General features: G+C 42.0%; 2 protein-coding genes across 2 annotated transcripts; one reads left to right on the forward strand and one right to left on the reverse strand.

Moving 5' to 3' along the window:
- The first annotated feature begins 421 nt into the window (after window positions 1–421).
- LOC107318674 (olfactory receptor 6B1-like) lies at window positions 422–1,639 on the forward strand. The gene has a single exon (XM_015872794.2). The coding sequence runs from the start codon at window positions 576–578 to the stop codon at window positions 1,539–1,541; it is 966 nt and encodes a 321-aa protein (XP_015728280.1). The 5' UTR covers window positions 422–575; the 3' UTR covers window positions 1,542–1,639.
- A 1,218-nt stretch (window positions 1,640–2,857) lies between these two features.
- On the reverse strand, window positions 2,858–8,894 carry LOC107318456 (olfactory receptor 12D3-like). Its single transcript, XM_032446927.1, is given in 5 exon segments — window positions 2,858–4,470; window positions 4,473–4,636; window positions 4,638–4,682; window positions 4,684–5,065; window positions 8,589–8,894. Coding segments are annotated over 5 exon segments (1,032 nt in total). The 5' UTR covers window positions 8,818–8,894; the 3' UTR covers window positions 2,858–4,258.
- Between the last annotated feature and the right edge of the window lie 12,218 nt (window positions 8,895–21,112).

Below are 21,112 nucleotides of genomic sequence, written 5' to 3' on the forward strand. Positions count from 1 at the left end.
GGTCAATATCCGCAAAGAATAATGTTTGTGTCATTGTTCAACTTTTGCAAATATTATTAAATGTTATTTAACTTTGCAAATTGTTTCAACAGGCAAAAATAATGATGGAGGATGATTGATTCTTACGTTCAAATACCTTCAAGATCACCATTCTGAGATGGGAGAATCCCAAAAACTAAGCAGTTGGGTTAGCTGCTTCTCATTAACGCCTGTGAAAAACTGACCAACAATTCAGATAACAACTGGAATGAAGATGAACTGTGGAATCTGGGGCTGCATGCATTTGAATTTACTTTAGATGGCTTCTCCGTAGATTCCTGCACCGATAATAGCCATGTACATTCTCCTTCTTACTACTGAACATCTGTTTTGGATGTTCTTAATGTCCTGCCAAAGACAGTAGGTCTACTTGTTTACATTAACTAAGAGAGGAAAACAGCAAGGCAGGCATCTAAAGCTTAATCACAAAATTCCTATTCCTACTCCTATTCGCAAAATTCCCCTTTTTGCTTTATCCATTTTCTTTTTTCCTGGTCTTTGTTTAATCTACAATGCTTAGCTCTACACTTCACTGAATGGAGGAGAAGAATTCCACCCAAATCAACATCTTTATCTTGCAAGGATTCCCAGGCCTTATGGACTTGAAGGTATTGCTTTTCATAGTATTGCTGCTGACGTACATGATAACGATTGTGGAGAACGTGCTCATCATTTCCCTGATCAAAGCAAACCATGAACTCTGCAAACCCATGTATTACTTTCTTGGTCAGCTGTCTTTCATTGAGGTCTGGTACATCTCCGTCACTGTCCCCAAACTCTTGGCAAACTTAATTGTGGAAGGCAGGAGCATTTCCTTTGCCGGATGCATGACCCAAATCTTTTTCTTCAGTTCTTTCTTGTGCACTGAATGTGTCCTTCTCTCTGCCATGGCGTACGATCGCTATGTGGCCATCTGTCAACCACTGCGCTATCTCTTCATCATGACGTACCAAATGTGTGTACGCCTAATAACTCTCTCCTGGTTCACTGGGTTCACTGTGTCCTTGATCAAGATTTCCTTCATCTCTCAGTTGGAGTTTTGTGGTTCCCATGTTATTAACCATTTCTTCTGTGATATCAGCCCAGTGCTAAACCTTGCCTGCACTGATATGTCAGTGGCAGAGACGGTGGACTTTGTGTTGGCCTTGTTCATCCTGCTTGTTCCCCTCTTCGTCATGGTTGTCTCCTACCTATTAATTATCACAACAATCCTGCACATCCCCACCACCAAAAGTAAGAAGAAAGCCTTCTCCACATGTGCTTCCCACTTAACTGTGGTCATCATTTTCTTCTCAACCACTCTCTTCATGTATGCTCGGCCCAAGAAAATCACTTCTTATGACATGAATAAATTTGTGTCAGCTGTGTATACTATTGTCACACCCATTTTAAACCCCTTCATATACTGCCTGAGGAATCAGGAACTGAAGAGAGTATTTAAAAAAACTCTCTCAGTAAAAATCACTAAGTTCTCCAGTACCATTTCTTCTCTCCAAATGTAAGGATAAACTCTATATGGTCTGGAGCTGATAAGCAGCACATTGTGCATAAATCTGACCAGTGGCAAGTCTGGTCAACCACTGCACCAGATTACCACATCCTATCCTACCTTCTGTTTAATTATTTTCCCTCCACAGAATTACAACATCCTTGAGGTTAAAAGGGGTCTCTCGAGTTTGACTGGTCCAACTTCCACTTCCTCAAGAAGGCTCATGTAGTATCAGTTATCCAGGATCATGACCAGATGGCTTTTGAATATCACTGAGGAGGGAGATTCTGGGTATCTCTTCAGCAATCCGTCATTGCTCTGTCACCCACACAGTAATGAAGTGTTTCCTGACAGACCCTTCTTTGTTTCAGTTGATGCCTGTTGCCTAACCTCCTGTCTCTGGGCATTGCTAGAAAAAGCCTGGTACCAACTTCTTTGCACAATGTTCTGCCTTGAGATAGGTTGTCTATTTCCTGGTATATGTTTTTCCTTTTGATCTGTGCATATACATATGTAAGTAGTGTGGTAGTGAACATAAGGCCACTGTTTATGACAAGAGGCATGAAAAACAGACTCTGGACTGAAGGACTTGTAGGGGACAAAAACTGGAGCTACCAGTGGGAAAATGAGTCACTGGAGAGACTGTGAGTCCAATCTCCAGCTACCAAATACATGGGAATGTCTCTGCAAGTCAGAGAAAAGATCAGTGGCTTGGGAGACCATAACTGCAGAGACCCAAGGTCTAGACTGCTTACAAAGGGTATTTTCTCTTAGTAAAGATAGGCATTCACACTGTCTGTGTTATGTGGAAGCTTGTAAACAGAGTGTCCTTCTGTCCATGATGATCTGTTTGTGGCTCTGTGTGTATGTGTGTGTGTGTATATGCAGGCACCCACTGGGAATTCATGGTCATGTTCACTACCAGCAAGGAAGGGAGGCGCAGATAAACAGCAATCATTCCACTCACCTGCCCAGGTCTGCAGGAACTGCCTAGTTCTCTTAGTGCACTGGAATGAGCTACTCCTAACACACACTGGACCACAGCTCTCAGAATCTCTTGAAATACAACAAAGTTGAAGTTGGCTTTGTCAGACACAACAGATAAAGCAACAGCCTTTGACTACAGTGCAACAATACTGTCATTAGAAGTGCAATAGTCACAAGCTCTGTTAGGTGACATAACATCAGATAATTTTGTTCTAAGTACTCCTACTTAGAAAGTGACTTTTTTTCCAAACATTTTAGTGTGCCCATGACATAGCATCAGCAAAAAGCAAACTGAATGTGAATTTCAGGTAGGTGCAAACTGTTCCACAAAAAAAGCCTAGCTCATTCTAAACCTACATTTTCTATCTCTGTTCTTATCCACTCCATTCCTACTACAGCCTAATAAATTCTTAGATACTCATTATGAATCTCACTCACATTTTTTTAATTTTTTTTTAACGAATTCTCAAACACTCTTCGTTTCTCCATGTTACACACAGGGACACAGGACACAGATGCTGGATGACATATAGTAGAAAACTGAAAATCACCTTCCTCTTTTGTATTGAAATGAGTATTATAAAAAAAGCATTCACATTTTTTTGGTTGTACTCAGTGTTTGCATACAAGATGAAACCCGAAAGAAATCCAATATAATCAGTGGCAGTTTAATCCTCTGGGCACCTGAGTATCACACAGTCATTCACTCACTCTGCCCACAGGAGGACTGGGGAGAGAACTGGAAAAAGAGAAACTCGTGGGTTGAAATGAAGACAGTTTAATAGCACTGAAAATGATGGGTAAATAATAATAACAAAAGAATATACAGAAGAAGTGATACACAATGCAATTTTTCTATCCCCACAGCGGGGTGGTGGAGTGGAGTGTTTCAGCAGTGGTAATGTTAACAGTGGGTCACTTCTGCTGATGCACTTTTACAAGGAGGACAGCATACAGGCTCTTGATTGTCGTTGTCAAGAATGAATAGCTAATAGTGGTGACTATGAAAAACATTCATAGCTGAGAATTTACTCTATCAAATAGTGTTAACATGCTCGTTCTATTTGTTGCACTTGTCACAAGAAGAAGCAGGAGGCTTCTTTACTTTCAGAGCAACCTACCTGTCTTTCAGTGGGCAACAGCCATTTTGCACACCAAGTTGGAAAGAGAGATAACTGTCGTGTTTGGACCACAAAGAAAGCATATATAGCCTGGTGTTACGTTTGGAATTGCTTTCATTGTTGTCTAAACATGTGCTGTACATGCTCACCTCTGTTTTTACATTTACATTTAAAAACGGATTCATTAGTAAGGCTCCCCTTACACTCAATGAAAGGATGACTCAAAAGGGTTGACTTGAGTCAAATGTAGACAACATCTTTCCCAGTCTAGGCAAGCAACATGCTTGCTTACTTGGGATATCCAGTGTTTGGATGGAAGGAGATTCATCCAGCTTCCTAAATAAAGCTATCAGGTAATAGTTCAATTCCTTATTTTATCCAGAACAACTACACGGGCTGTCTGCTATTGCTTGGGTTCTGCAAGAGATACACATACTTCTCTGGAGGTTAGAGATCAGATTGGTTACAACAGGACATCTAAAATGACAGAAGAAACATCAAGATCTTGACTATCTTCCAGTGTAGATCTCAGCAATAAACTCTTAATTTCTATGTGAGATAATGAGTATTCTTCAGTTTCTTGTAAAACAGAATCTTTTTGATCTCTTCTCTTGTAAATATGTCAAGTGCAGTAACCACGTTTTGAGTCTTGTCCTTGCCACTTTCCACCAGAAAAAAGTTTTCTCCCTAACTTCTTGTTCAAAATAGATCTCACCTCCTGATTCCAAAGAGTGTAGATCAAGTGGTTAAGAGCTGGGGTGATGGCACTGTACATGATAGACCCTTGTATGTCCCTTTTAGTGGAAGTGGATGAAGATGGAGATGTATGATTAGGAACAATGGTATGTACAATAGTGTCACAACAGTAAGATGATAGGCACAGGTGGAGAAGGGTTTCCATCTGCATTCCTGGGACCTGACCCAGAGGTCAGAGAATAGGAAGATGATGATGTAGAGATAGGAGAGGACAATGAGAATGAATGGGCCTACAGCAATTGACAACACTGAGGAAAGTCATGTTGAGGCTGGTACTGCTGCAGGCCAAGTGGCTTGACATTGCAGAAAAAGTGATGAACATGGCTGTGCCCATGGAAACTCCATTGAGAAATCATGACTGAATGCACTGTGGCGTGTGCAAAACCAATAGACCAGCTGGCCATAGCTAGTAGCAGACAGGTCCTTGGGCTTATGACAAGGGTGTAGCACAGTGGGTTGCAAATGGCTATGTAGCAATCATAGGCCATGGTGGCCAGGAGCACAGCTTCAGTACTGCCCAGGAACTGGAAGAAGTATTGCTGGGCCAAGTATCTGCCAAAAGAAATGGGCTGACACCCAAAGAGAAAAACAGTCAGCATCTTGGAAACAGTAACTGTAGAGTAGAAAACGTCCAGGAAGGAAAGGTTCCCCAGGAAGAAATATGCTGGTGAACCTGAAGGCAAAAGGTCAGAGAGCTAGGACAAATGGACACACACCAATATGGTTAAATATAGCAGCGTCCATTTACTGCCCGAAAAGCCGTACTTTTATAGCAGACAGACAAGGGCGTTCAAAAATCACACACACTAATTGGAGGAAAGCTACTGCAATAACAACCCTAAAGCCCCCCTTCGAAGCCGCGAGCCATTCATTCTTTTCCTAGAGGTGTCCTTGATTCTCATGCTGTTTAACCTGCTCCATAGCTGCTGCTCTGTGAAGTTCTTATCTTGATCCATGGCTGCTGCACTGTAAAATTCTTCTTGTATTACAACAGAAATACATTGGTGTGTGGAAAGATATCGCTGTGGTCACAATGACACTATTTTCCAGAACACTAGTCAAGTAGAATAACAGGAAGGAGATGAAGAGAAAGTACTGTAGCCCTTGGATGTCAGTGAGGCCCCAAAAGAATGAACTTGCTCACCTCTATGTGGTTCAGCATTGCTAAAACAAGAAAGATCAAAGGCAAAATTCAAGGTTTTACAGTGTGAGGAATACTGGTATTACAATATTCCTTTTTTTTTTTTTTTTTTTTTTTTTTTTCCTGTCCTCTTTTAATACAAAAAATGCAGAAAAGAGGAGAACATAGCACATGCAATCCAGTATAAAATCAAGTGGAAACATGAGAAATTAAAAACAAAAGTAACTATATTTTGTTATTTCTGTCTAGAACAAAGAATGAAAAAGTTGCAGAAAGTAAGTATTAAAGTGTATTAAAGCCTTCCATCTGTGCAGAGTGGAAGAATATGTAAGATATGAAACACTGCTTCTCATTTTTGATATGAAACACTGCTTACTCATTTTTGGCCACACTTCTAGTTGTGACCATTCAATCATTCCCTTATCCACCCTTCAAACTCAGGTCTCTCCAATTTAGAGATAAGAATGTGAGGTGGGACAGTATAAAAGGCCCTGCAGAAGTCCAGGTAGACAAGATCAGTTCCCCTCTCTTTGTCCACCAGTACTGTCACTCCATAGAAAGCCCCCAGGTTGACAGGCACAGTGTCAGGTGCAGTTGTGCTACCTGATACAGATCACCTCATCTTGCATTCGTTTTTCCATAGCTTCCAGGAGAGAAGCTCAATGAGTGTTCTTTCCTCCCTTTTTTTAAAGTGGTTGTGATGGGGACTTCACCATACAGACATGACTGTTTGAATATGATGGAGTGTCTACATCAGACCGGAGCCTGAGCTGCATGTCATCTTGCCCCGTAGACTTATACACATTCAGCTTCGTCAGGTAGTCTTGAACTTCCTCCTTCCTTACAGCGGGAGGGAGTTTGTACCCCTGACCCTCACCTAGAGGTTAAAGGATGCAAGAGACATGGGAAGCCTGACTGCCAGTGAAGACTGAAGAAAATAATTCACTGAGTACCTAAGCCTTTTCCATGTCCACTGTTGTCATTTTTCCCTTCCCATTTATCAAAGAGGGTACAGTCACCTGGGCCTTGCTCTTCTGACCAGTGTTATTTTTCATACCCTTAGCAAGTTTGGTTCCAGCAGTGTCTTGGCTGTTCTGATTCCATCTCTACATGTCTAGATGGCCTAAATGGCATCCCTCTCTTCTTCCCAGGCCACATGTCCCTGCTTCCACAGTCTATGCACAGTTCTTGTTCAGCCATGCTGGTTTCCTGCTTCCTCTGCTTGATCTCCTTATGCTGGCAGATGGAGATCTCTGAACATGCTCTCAGAAATGTGTCCTTAAAGAGCTGACAGCACTGTTCCATTCCTTTGCGGTCAGGAAGTATTCACTAGTATTCAATCCAAATTTCTCATGCTTTGACTTGTACACATCACCACTCATTGTATTACTGTGCTCCCCAGAGAAGCATTTACCTCCACTTTGTCTACACCCATGCCACACAGAGTAGTCTCAGTAAGCAACAGGATTTCCTGTGAATCTCCTTTCCAAAGGATGAACAAACCCAGTCTCCCAGACTCTCCTTTGTCCTCACATGTCAGATAGATCACTCCTCAACCATGCTGTCACCGTGATCTTCCAGTGCACCCACTCCACTAAGCAATGTCCTTCCAGTACTGAGTAGTTCGAATTTGACTGATCCAAGTGGGATCTCAGAAGCAGAATGATCCCTCCTCCACCAGCTGTTGCCTGTGCTCTAGTCAATGCAGCCTCAGATGCACTTGGCCTTTTTCACATGAAGGGTGCGCTACTGACACACATCTGTTTGACACCTAGCTCCTGATAGGAACAGTTACAGATGTAACCTGACTATAATGAGAAGATATTACCATAAAATGACTGCTATCAACTGTCAGTTGAAAATGTTTTCAGATCGAGAACTCTGCCTTGTTACCAGGCCTGGGAACTTTGTCTTTGCTTGGAATGTGGCTCGGGAACCAGTGATATGCTAGAGGAGTGCAGGTGGCACCTTTGAAGAGAAGCTGGACAATTCAGAATTGGAGAAATTCTAAAGATACCATCAGTAAGGTCAAAACAAGAAAAAGAAGAATAACTTCACACCTGAGGTGGTGAAGAAGTCTGGAAGGAAAAAAAAAAAAAAAAAAAAAAAAAAAGGCAATCAGCATGAGAAATAAAATTTTGTTTTAAGAAAATGAAAAAAAGTAAGACACATAGATATTGGATGTCTCAAGAGAAAGATGGAAAGGAACAGCATCTACTGCAAATTTGATATGGCGTTGTCCTACAGCCTCTTACATCTCAATTATATTTTTTTTAAAAATAGAGCTTCTTTCTCTGAGAAACTTGACATGCTGCATGCTACTACTTTTAAACAGGTTCACTGGCACTCCTAACTTCAACAACTTGACTTTTGGAGCAGATACTCCTGGAAGCTATACTAAGGACCATGGAAGAGGGCAAGGTGGTATAGGATAGATAAACAGCATGGCTTCAACAAAGACAGGTCCTATCTGACCAACCCTGTTGCTTTTTTAGTATAACTGTGTCTGTGGAAAAGTGAAGAGCCACTGATTTAATCTAGCTGACCTTCAGTAAAGCCTTTGACATGGTGTCCCATAACATCCTTCTCTCCAAAGTGGGAAGATAAGAATTTAGCAGATGGACTGTTTGATGGATAAGGAACACATTGCAAGACCATACCCAGAGAGCAGAAGATAAGGAAGACCTCAGGGCATCCTTCTGGTGTTTAAAGAGAGGTTACCAAAAACAAACAAAAAAAAATGGACACTGACTTGTTACACAGTCTCATAGTGGTAGAATCATAAAATCACTGAATGGTTTGGATTGGAAAGGTCCCTTAAGATCATCTAGTTGCAACTCCCCTGCTATAGGCAGGGACACCTCCCACCAGACCAGAATGCTGGCAGCCCCATCCAGCCTGACCTTGAATGCCTTGAGAGAGGGGGCATCCACAACCTCTTTGGGCAACCTGTTCCAGTGTCCCAGCACCGTCACAGTAAATAATTTCTTCCTAAAGTCTAATCTAAGTCTACTCTCTTCTGCTTTAAAGCTCTTTCCCATCATCCTGGTGCTACACGCCCTAATAAGAAGTTCCTTCCCAGCTTTCCTGTTGGCCCTCTGCAGGTCCTGGAAGGCTGCTATAAGATCCTCCTGGAGCCTTCTCTTCTCTGGACTGAAGAGACAAAGCTCTCTCAGCCTGTCCTCCAGCACTCTGATAATCTTTGTGGCCTTCCTCTGGACCCACTCCAGCAGTTCAGTGTTCTTCTTGTGTTGCAGGCACCAGAACTCAACACAGTACTCCATCTGGGTCTCACAAGAGCAGAGTAAAGGGGCAGAATCACCTCCCTCAACCTGCTGGTCGTGCTTCTCTTGATGCAACCCAAAATACAGTTGATGGAGTCCCTGGAGGCATTCAAGATACATTCAGATGTTGTAATGAGGAACATGGTTTAGTGGAGAAGTATTGGTGGTAGGTGAATGTTTGGGCTGGATCATATTGGAGGTTTTTTTCCAACCTTGGTAATTCTATGATTCTATGATCAGTGCCCTCTGTCCTTTCTTCTTATTCAACTAATTTCCTAAATAATTTCCATTTAAGATATTCTCTATTCAGACTGTGTGTGTTTGTGAGACTCACTGATAAGCTTCAAGCTGTAACTGTAGGATCAGATACTGGAGAGACAGAGGATTGTCTGAAGTCAGCAGCTGACCTTTGTCCCAAAAGGAACATAGCTGAATCTTGGTATACTTGGTGCCCATCAGGACCACCAGGGCCTTTTCTGACAGGTTGCTTTCCATCAGAGCAGCCCCCAGCATATCCTGATGCTTGGGGTTGTTCTTTGCCTGCTGTTCTCCTTACTGAAGTTCAATATTCCTGTAGGCTTTTCATCCCTCATACATCTGGAAATGGGATTTCAAGTCTAGCTTCTCCCTCACCTTCACAGAGATCAATATCATGCTGACTGACCTTCCACAAGTCCTCCTCCTTACCCTTTTTGAACCTAGGAGTTACATGATCCTCCTCCACAATCTGAGCATTTCTTCCAACCACCGCAACAGATCAAGGATTTTCCAGAGCAACTGATGTCATCTACCTAAACTTGTACAAACCATTTGACACTGTTCTATGTGACATCCTTGACTCTAAAAGAGACATGTGGATTTGCCAAATGGACTACTTATTCAGTGGATCAGGATGGTTGCACTCAAAGTTTTGTGAACAATTCAATGTCCACAGGAAGAGCACTGATGACTGGTGCTCCGTAGGTGGTCAGTATTGAGACTGAACTATTCAACTTTGTCAACTACCTTTGTCAGCAACGTGGACACTGGAATTGAGCACACCCCCAGCAAGTTGCCTACACAGCCTCATGAAGTTCAATGAGGCCAAGTGGAAGGTTCTATACACAGGACAGGGCAATTCCAAACACGAATGCAACCTGGCAAAGACTGGATTCAGAACAACGCTCAGGAGAGGATCCAGCACTCCTGGAGGATAAAAAGCTTGACATGAACTGGCAACATGCACTTGAAATCCAAAAGTCAAACATATCCTGGGCTTCATCGAAAGAAGTGTAGCTAGCAATCTGAGGAGAAGACTCTCCCCCTCTACTCTGATCTTATGAGATGCCAACTGGAGTACTGCTTCCTGGTCAGGGAACTGCAGCATAAGAAAGATCTGTTGAAGTAAGTTCAGAGGAGGACAACAAAGATCATCAGAGAACCAGAGCACTTCTCCTATGAAGAAAGGCCAAGAAATTTGGGATTGTTTAACTTAGAGAAAAGAAGGCCCCAAAAAGCCCAAAGAGTGACTTTTCAGAACTTACAGGGGGTCAACAGAAATGATGAAGACAGACTCTATCAGGGAGAGTAGCAATCAGGATAGATTTGGATTAGACATAAGAAAGAAATACTTTACTATAAAGGCTTGTGAGGCACTGGAACAAACTATCCAGAGAAGCTGTGGTTTCTGCATCCCCAGAAGCATTCAAGGCCATCTTCAATAGAGGCTCTGTGTAAACTGGTCTCATGGAAGGTGTCCCTGCCCAGGGCACCGGACTCAGAACTACATCATCCTTAAGGTTCTTTCCAACCCAATACATTCTAGCAATCGATGAAGAGTGGCCATGCAAGTACATGTGCCAGCACTCTTAGCACTCATGGGCTCATTCTGGCAGGGTTCATGGACTTATATAAATCCAGGTAGTTTAAGTGCTCCCTGGCCTGATCCTTTTCCACCAAATATCTCTCTTCTTTCCTCCAGAATCTGCCCCTGGTCTTTGGAGCCTGGGATTCCCAGAGACTGGTCTTGCTAGTATAGACCAAGTCAAAGAAGACCTTGGCTGTCTCAACATTTTCCATGTCCTGTGTCACCCGGAACTATTCAGCAGTGGATCCACATTTTCCCTAGCTGCCCTTTCATCCTTTCTGCATGTAGCAAGAATTGTTGCCTTCTGTATCTCTTGCTGATTCAATTCTGGTTGGATTTTGGCTTTTCAGACTGCATTTCTGCATGCTCAGACAGAGCACGAGTATTTGAAAGATAACCATTTCTAATCATCCCATGAACTTTCATCATGTAAACTGCTAGCCAGATGCTCTAGGAAATTAACTTTGTGGCCAGTCATGGAAGCCATACCCACACACATGCATGCACACACATATCACAAACTGGGGGAAGAGACAAGCAGAGGCTAAGAACCCTTGGAGCTCAGGAGATAATGTAGGAGAGGTTCCTCACAACCTTTGCAAAGGAAGCTGAGTTATCTCAAAAGCAAAAGAAACCAGAAGATATATTTGCTTTAGCTCCCTGTCTCAGGTAACAGCTACAATCAGTAGCCTGTTTGTTGCTACCTTAGAGAAATGCAGACCTAGAACAGGACAAAATTAACTTCAAGTATATCTTACTGCAACAAATGCATGAACATTTCAATATTCACATGTGACCAGTTAGCTGCAGATATGTGAATTCAGGATGCTGAGGCAAAGGAGAGAGAAAATTACACAGGCTGATCAAAACTTCAGGATAAAAATTATTGAGTATTATTTCACAGTTTAGAAATGGAAATGAATGCTTCATGAATCAGATAACAGGAGATTTCAGAGCCTATGGTGTATGAAGCTTGTTCTTTAGCAGGTATGTCAATAGCTTTTAATCTCCTTATACCATTCCCATAAATACATACATCTGTGTCATGTCATTTACTGACTCGCTATCATATTCCAACACTTGGTTCAGGGACTTTCCTCCCCTTGCAAACAACATATAATTTATGACTGTTTCAGCATTTTCTTCTTTGGGGTTTATCTTGGCTCTTTCAAACTGCATAGAAATATCTTAACTATTATGTACTCTTTATGTATGTATGGTAGGGGGTACAGAGAGGTCAGGGAAAGCTGTCTTTAAATCCATATCACTTGCTTCAGAAGAGTAAAACAAATTTTTTTCTGAGTAAAAGGGGGAAAAAAATAAAGGCTAATATACACTTTGCTTCATGAAGTTGATGAACTGCAGATAAAATAATTAGGTGTGACGTTCCTGGCTGCAGTGACTTACAAAATCTGCAAGAAAAGAAGCAGAAAATGGGGGGAGACACTCTGGATTCTTGAACCTGCTTCTCAAAGAGCTCACATGGTTTGGGTCCAAATACAGTGAGTACGATTCATGGATTCCTCTCTTATCTGAGAAAGTTCAAGGAGGGGACATCCTCCTGCCACCATTCCCAGACAGACTCCCACACAACAGTGAGATTCAGAGTGACTCAGTTAGGGAAAGGAAACGTAGAACTATGAAGCCATTTTCATTAAAACATATGAAAAATAATTATGCTGAATCCTTCAGAAATCACTTTGTTTGAAAATATTTTGTGTGCTTGACAGTTTTGACTATTAAACTCTAGAACTGACAATATCTGAGACCTCTGAAGAATTAAAGTGCGTCATGAAAGCCACAAACTGCTGACAAAAAGATTCACTATTGGAACGTGGATTAAACATGTGACGCACATTTGATATTGGTGAGAGTTAGCAACTATGTTTGATAATATGAGTATATATTGGAAAGCTTTTTTTTCCCCTAATGTGTCTGGTGCCTATAAAACTGGTCTGAGACATCTGGAAAGATTGGGTTTGAGAAATACAGATGGAATAGAAGTGGTTCTACAATTTAATAATATGTTCAGCAATCGGGTAATTGCTATGTAGACTTGGAAGTTTCCCCAGTGTATTGTTGAGCAAACTGCCTAAAGCACATTTTAACATCCATTTTCTCAGTGTTTTCCATAACTCAGAAACTCATACGGCCCCTTTTTTCTACCTTCTGGGAATACAAGCTTGGCAATATTACTTAGTTATTCTAATCAGGTAAGTTTTCTTGGCTCTTCATGTTAATCACATAAGACACCATCAGCACTACAGAAACAAGCCAGGAGAAACACCACAACAGGGAGCTCTGAGATGAGTACGGTGCAGGACAACCAAATGCCAACACTACGCTGCTAAGTACACACACTTTGCTGAAGTTACAGCCTACTCTGCATTCACTAGCAACCAAGCTACACAAAGCCCATCTCAAAGCATGAGTGATACATCCACCAGTGATACTGGAGTCCATAGAGAGAACCCTCAGAATACTGAAGCTAAGCTATGGAGACTGTAAAAGCTTCATAGCAGTTTTCCATTACAGAGAAAGAGAAAAGCCTATTGTATTTTGTAGAGGTCACACATGCAACCAGGCAAATCCTGGAAAACATATAAACAGAACCAAGTGAAAACGGACCAGCTGTCTGTTGCATTAGGCGTGCACGAACACTCGGGATGTAACGCGATAGGCTCTCCCCTGCTCGGTTATGCATATGTAGAAGGAGTTATGCATATGTAGAAGGGGTGTAGACGAATTAGATAGCGGCTTATTTAAACCGCTGACACACACAATAAAACGCCATTTAGCTATTCACCATATTGGTGTGAACGTGTAATTAAATGGGCCCTGGCTGGACCAGGCCGGATTCGCAGAGGCTTAGCGCCTGAATCCTGACGTGAAACAAACCACAGGTAACAAGTGGTGCCCCGTGTGAGGACGTTAGGATTCAAGGTGTTGGAAATCCTTCTGCATGCCCGTCGGATAAAGAGAGTCTGTGAGGTTGGTGGCAGGCTACCGGCGGTAGGACCGCAGTTGCGGGGCCGAACGAACTTCATCTCGGATCAACTATGGAGCAAGTCGTAAAGGTATTGCTTCAATTTTGTAAAGACCATGGTGGCAAGCGTGTTCCTTCTAAGAAGGACATCGCGGCCGTCATTAGTTGCCTAGAAAAGGAGAGGGAGCTTTCCTCTCCTCGGGAGATTTTGGACCAAAATAAGTGGGACTCTTTAACTTTTTCACTCTGTGAACGTGCAATGAATGAGCAGAAAGATGCTGAGCTCAAAACGTGGGGGTTGGTGCTTGGGGCGCTGAAAGTGGCTTGGAAAGAAGGGAAGACTGATGCTCAGGTTGGGGCTGCTGTGGGAATTGGGTCGGGAGGCCTTTTCTCTTGCAGATGTGAGGATTTGAAAGACAAAGACAAGGTGGAGCGCGCCATCCACGCCATCCCGACCGCAGCCATCACTCCGGCTGAACAACAACCAGATGGCCCTGTCCAGCAGCATTCCACACATTCCACATCCTTATCTCTTGACCAGCAGAAGCCTTCCTCTGAGGCCCCATCACAGTATCCAAAGCAACCTGCATTCCTTCGCCCATCCTTGGGGGTGGGGAAGGGGAGTGAGCAGGGGCGGGAGGCTGGGTCCCTTCCTCGAGATGGAATGGGTTGTGGGTGTGGCTCCGCCCCGGGGGGCAGGGTGGATAGGCACAACCAAGATAGAAGCCAATCCACATCAGCGGGGGTGGAGGCGGAGGCGTTCCTAGTCATCATAACTTTTCCCCAAGAGGGTGGGCTACTGGTCCGGCTCTACCTGGGGGGAGGGAGAGGGGAGAACAAGAGCGACCAAGTCACGGATTGGTCAAAGATAAGGGAGGCATTCCTTTTTGATGTTAACTGGGGGTCTGGTCAGGGGGCCCTGGGCTCGAGTGGAGTCTCTGAAGCTGAAACAAGACCAGCTGACGAGAGAGCCACGGCAGTCGGAGTCGGTTAAACTGCAGACAACTTTGAGAAGTCTTTATTCATCTATGCTTTTGTTTGTTGTGGTTGTGGATTGTGATTGATATCAGTCCTTGGATGTGTTAAAACTACATAATTTGGTTATGGCTTGAAGATTGGTGGTTTAAGTAACTTGTAACGTATCTTGGAATTTGGAAAGTTTTGTGTGTGCACCTCTTGGGGAAGTGAGAAAGTAATTTTTTGACATTTGTGCTTCTCCAAGAAGTTTATTGCTTTTGAAAAACCTAGAAATGTTTGCAGACCTTTTTTCAGGTCATCCTGGATTTCTGGTACTTCCTTCACAGTGATAATCATTCCTTTCTTTCACCTCTTTTTGTCAAACTGATTATGATTTGCATGTAACTCCTCCATAGTGTTTCCAAATGAAATGAGCCAAGGGACCTATCTAATATCTGTTAGTTGTGGTCACAAAAGAAATCTATCATAAAGACCTTTGCACTGATGTTTTTCAGTGTCAGCACCAGCCCAGTGGTATCAGTGAAAACTATATTACTTGAGAAAAAAAAAGAAGGAGTAGAGATGGCACTTCCAGCAGGAAGGCTTGCTAAAATGACATATGTATTGAACTTTTAAATCAAGGATGTGATGATGGGCAACAACCAGTAGCCCTCACTTCATTTCAGTTAACAAGGAAAGAGTGAAAAGTCGTGGAAAAAATATGATAATATTAAAGAATTTGGAATCAGGTTAATGGGAAGGCCCATTCCTGCTGACAACTTGGAGGAGAGGAAGAATGCTTAGGATAAACTGTATTGATTATTGTCACTGTCTTTGTGATTGTTAAATGTTTATGGTATGTGAAAGTATAAATGCAAATGGTAAATGGAAATGTTAATGCTATAGGGATGTGTAAACATTAATGCTATATGGAAGTGGAATTATTAATGTTACATGGAAGTGTAATTGAGGGTACGAGTAGTGGAATTGTGAAAAACAAAAAACAGGAAAAAGGTTACAGAAGAACAGTGAGTTAAAATATTGAATGTGATCTGCTCTAGCCAGAGAAGTTTAAGTGCCAGCAAGAGAACGCAAACCCCCGCGCTGCCCCTCCTCACTGCTTACCCCCCCCCCCCCTCCCCACTGCTTACCCCCCCCCCACCCTCCGCCGCTTGTGAAAGTAAACAAATCGTTACTTCTGAATGGGGACAAAAGCAAAGCATTCTGAGTGCTCGTGCCCCTGGTTCAGTGTTAATCACTTCCCCTTCTGGGATCCGTATTACAGACAAAGTAAGTGATAATTTGGTGTGGGTAGTAGAGGCCCGAGACAGGGATAAGAATGCAGCACCAATTGCATTCAGAGTAACACAGACAGCTCAGCTGATTGAGCTTTGGTCATACATGAACCCATGGTCTCTTGCCACTCACTCCAAAACGCCTCAGGTTTGGCGGGTCTTGCCAGTGCTCTTTATAGTATCTGCTCACACCCATGCCAGGTGCACAAGCTAGATATCCCGTGATCATGCCAAGATGGTCTGTCTGGCAGGAATTGTTACAATCTTTCGGTTTTCTCCCTCTTTGTCTGCAGAACTGTTTGCACCTCTGAAGGTCTCTTGCTAGTCCGAGCAAGAATGTCTTCATTTTCTCCCAGTAATATACTCATTTAGGGAACTAGGGTAGGGGACTAGGACAAATCTGTTGATGGAGCTTGGAAATTGTATGGAGGGGGAATTGTGGTGGTGGAGTTGGGAGGAACGGTGGCAGCTGTACTAGAGCAGGTCCTGAAGATCCAAGAATGAGTTTTGCCCCTAGTGGGCTGAACGCAGTGTGCACACAGCAGTGCAAAGATATTTGTTTTCTGGCAGATACAGGTGCATCTCACTCTGTACTGCATCAAGAATTACTACCCATAGATGATTTTTGTAACTATAGTAGGATTAGGTCAACAAGAAAAGCTTACCAATTAAATAAATAAATAAATAAATAAATAAAAAGAAGGAAGTTAAGGGTAAAGCAAGTAACAATAGAAATAAGTATAGCTGTAAATAACTTTCTCTGAGTAGTCTGTATTGTAGAGAGATCTAATATAGTGGTTTGTTAGCAAGAATTAAAACAGGAGAGAATCTGAGATGGGTGAGAAAGGCAAAGTGCACTTTGAAGCAGGGGATGCCCTGCAGGCACTGCCTATCACATTCACCACTATTGTATTCCTTCTGTCTCCTTTTGGTGGTTTATCACCTCATAGTTGTTGATAAGTAATAATACATTAGCTTTGAAATTTCCATTTATAGAATTGTCTAAATTGAAAGCTGGAATCAGTGTGTATATGTCAACTCAAAAAATTATGACCTTACATGTAACCTTATGTTTAGTGCATTATCAGTCAAGGTTTTGATTGAGTGATGATGATTATGTTAACATTTAAGTCCCCTGCAGCTCAGCGACACTGGGCCACTGCCATCGTGGTCCTTGGTGTGCCGCGACATATCAAGACAGACAATGGCTCGTGCTTCATCTCGCAATCTACTCAAGAATGGCTTGAGCATTGGGGAATATCTCATTTGACAGGAATCCCTGGGAATTCCCAGGGGCAAGCAATTGTGGAAAGGGCCAACCATCTCCTGAAGGACAAGATACGTGTCCTTGGGGAGGGGGAGGGTCACAGAGGTAGGATCTTGGTAGCCCAGCAGGCGGCACAGCACATTATGCAATCAATCATTTTGAACAAAGAGGTTATGCCGCAGTAAAGGATAGAGAATCAGGAAAAAATTTTATGGGTCTCGTCGAGAAAAATAAAACCTGATGCAGTGATCACCCAAAAGGGCGGTCTGGGAGAAACGGAAAACTAATCGAAAGCCAAGAACTTTTCTTTCAGGCATATTGTTTTACAGAATAGAGCTGCAATAGATTTCCTGCTGCTGGCTCAAGAGGCACAGGTGCAAGGACTTTGAAGGGTTGCTTACAACGTATGACGGAAAGAGTGCTTAACGAGAGAATGGAGTCCTAGCGGATATACAAGAAGCTTTGCGCAGAGGGATGAACTATATAATATAACCAAAGATGCCTTGCACATACTGTTTAGAACACCACTAACATTGTTAGACATTGCACCACTTATCTCTGCATGTTTTGTAACCTGTATACCTCACTTTATAGTTAATATGTAACAAAGTTTAAATTGTATAAGGACTAACACTTTTATATATTAGGATTAGGATCGGTGCTTGCGTTGTAACGGGGCATGGTTTTGTTAAGCATGGGGGGAGATGTTGCATTAGGCGTGCACGAACACTCGGGATGTAGGCCCTCCCCTGCTCGGTTATGCATATGTAGAAGGAGTTATGCATATGTAGAAGGGGTGTAGACGAAGTAGATAGCGGCTTATTTAAACCGCTAACACACACAATAAAACGCCATTTAGCTATTCACCATATTGGTGTGAATGTGTAGTTAAATGGGCCCCGGCTGGACCAGGCCGGATTCGCGGAGGCTTAGCGCCTGAATCCTGACGTGAAACGGACACCACAGGTAACAGCTGTCTAAGGATTTCTGGCAATGGTTTGTTCCACAGTGGATTGATATGAGGCATTAATGAATCTGGCCATTAAAAAAACGTTGCTGGTACTGCAACATGAATGAAGTGGAAAAGAACATAAAACTCCCACTAAGATCTATGCAACCATTACAGATAATGCAAGGTCTGTTCACCTTTTCTCAAAAACTGCTTATAGATACTGTATATAACAGACTAATATTGAGTTATATGGAATTCCCATGCAAAAAGCTGCCAGCCTGTAGAGAGTGTTTTTTACAGCTAGTTAACTGAGAAGGGTTGTAAACACGGTGCAGTTAAACAAGCAGCCATACCACCTGCAAGGACAGCAAGAACAACAGGATGCCCTGTGATGGTGAGAAACTAGCCATGGTTTTGTGAACTCAGCAAGGGAGTAACTTTCAGGATGATAACAAGTTGCAAAGATACTTGGGGATGGTATGTAATTGGGAACCAATGATGAGCTCCGCTTTTGCAATATGTATGAGCTAATTATCCGCATTATAAAGGTACACGCAGCCAAGGAATAAATGAGATTAGCTGATCATATGTCAATGACAGGTGTGGTCGTTTGCTTTTCTCCGGCCGTCCTACAACACCAGCCAAGCAAGCAAAAGGCTGTAAATATCTGTCAATTGCTTCAGAGGAAAGAACTCTCCACCACCACCCTACAAAAAACCAGGATCGTTTAATAGTCTGGAATTATAAAGTTAAGATTTCATTTAAAAACAGATATTAAACCATACGTCACCTACACAAATCTTTTCCATTCCCTTCTCAACTTCGAGTCATGCAAAAAGGGTGTGTCAGATGGAGACACGATGGAGCTCATTTAATGGACATTTTATGGAAGACCAAACTATGTAGTCTAGAGGTGCAAATATGTTACATCTAATAATTGTTTTATTTACATTCCTTCTAGAATCAGACAAGTAAATGGCTTTAATTCAATGCCTGTACTAATGGTACATGAGCAAAGTCCTCTGTCCTGCAGCACACCCTGAAAAAAAGCCCAACAAGAAATAATCCAGGACTTTGTATCATTCTAATTTTTAATATCTTTGCAAGTTTCAAGGTAATTATGTATTAGTATAATGAAAAAATTCAGGTATGCACTGACTGAGGACATAGTACTATAAACGTCTTCAAATGACCAAAATTCACAGGTCACTAAAAAATGCAGTCTTCAGTTCCTCACCACTGCTGCTTTCTTTCCACTAAAAGCAGCAATTCTGTGGCCACATGGCAAGTCAGCTCAGTTTGCTAATCCAGCTGAGAAGAAACCACTCATTTCCACCCAGTAAAATCCATCAGTAAAATACTGCCACTCACCATAGGGTTTCACATGAAAAAGAAAACTACATTATATGCGAATTTGAGGTGAGAGGGCATGAGAAAAGACAAAAACATCAGTGTGTCCTTGGTTGACAATGCTCTAGAAGACTGCTAAACAGAACACAGCTCCATCACCTCTGCAAACAGCTGCTCTCAGTCCTAAAATATGAGTATTCACACTCATTTGTTAAGAAGGTATAAATACGTGCACATAAAATGTAAGAAAGATTAAGTAAATATAAAGTCAGATTGTTAAAAATACACATTTTAAACTGTGAGCTCTAATTCCAAGTTCTGTCTCTAAATTACTCTGCAAGTTCTGATGTTCAGCTGGCCCACCCAGCTTTGACATTTGCTACAATTTCTGAATCAAGTTTTCTAACAGCACAGCTCTGTGGGCTATCTTGTAGCAGATACTTCAAACAATCATTTTAATGTTACGTAAAAGCAGGTATCAAAGTGTTTTTCAACACAGGGGATGAGAATGGTAAAGAATATGAAAACTGCCTGGATCAAATTTTAACGCAAACTGCATTTATGCATTACACAAAAAGCTTCTTCTGACATGACATCTCTCAATATGACCCCAAATTTTCAAGTAAAATGCATCCTTTCTGTTGCTGCATGTTGACAAAGCTCCTCGGTCTCATCTGAAAGAAAGGATTAATTTAACGCATGCTGATGCCCTATGGTTTGGCATTGCAGTTCATTTATTTCTGCCTCCATTTGACTTCTGACATATGAAATTTGTTCAAAAAACTTGCCAAGCATTCTGCGAAACTGCTCCTTTTATTTTTAAATAAGTAGTTCCTAAAAATAATAGGATTGTTAAAATCCCTCCCTTCATGCGGTCTTTCCAGAGCCACTAAAATAGCAGCTCTCATAAAACAATACAAAAGCTCATCAATCTGGTGAAAATTGAAAAAAACTTGCCTACTTCAGAAAAACAAAGGTTGAACTCAATCATCAACTTGCAGCTAACCCCCTACTTTTACTTAATGCAGAATAAATCAAATGCAGCAGTGTTAACTTAGAGTGTAGAGAGGAACATCAGACTTGGAAAACCACATTCAAATGCTGACCTCTTTGCTAAAGCCAATGGAAGGTTTAAATATATCAGTACTGAGATAACACCTACCCCTGCAAAACTGTCCAGCAGCTGGTGCATGTGTTTGGCTGCTATCAGTAAGACCAGTCTGAAGTCATTATATAAACAAGGCAATTTGTTATCATGAACCTAGATCAGGTGTGTCACACAACGCTATTGGGGTCTTAAAGATCCCTACTCTTACAAACCTACAATTAGATTAGGTCTCAGTATTGCTTTTTCCAAGAAAAATAATTTCTACCTCTTATGTTTTTCAGAGAAAATGCTGACAATGTGCTCAAGCACAAATATCCTAAATGCACTCTTAAAAAGCCCCTCTAAATCAGGCAGTATGATTTAAAAGAAAAAACAAAAAACAATAACAATAAAGTCTACAAACCAGCAAACATGAATACTCAGTACACAGACAGAATCTCTTCCAGAAATGCCTATCATTAACAACATCCTGGCTGGGAGGTAGATGGGTTATAACCCTTGGGAGCCGCTTTGCTTCCCTTGCATCTATTTAGT

This window comes from Coturnix japonica, chromosome 10 (assembly GCF_001577835.2).
Source record: "Coturnix japonica isolate 7356 chromosome 10, Coturnix japonica 2.1, whole genome shotgun sequence".
Taxonomy (NCBI): Eukaryota; Metazoa; Chordata; class Aves; order Galliformes; family Phasianidae; genus Coturnix; species Coturnix japonica.

Coding starts and splice junctions, on each gene's coding strand:
- LOC107318674 (XM_015872794.2), top strand. CDS start 576: ATGGAGGAGAAGAATTCCACCCAAATCAACATCTTTATCTTGCAAGGA.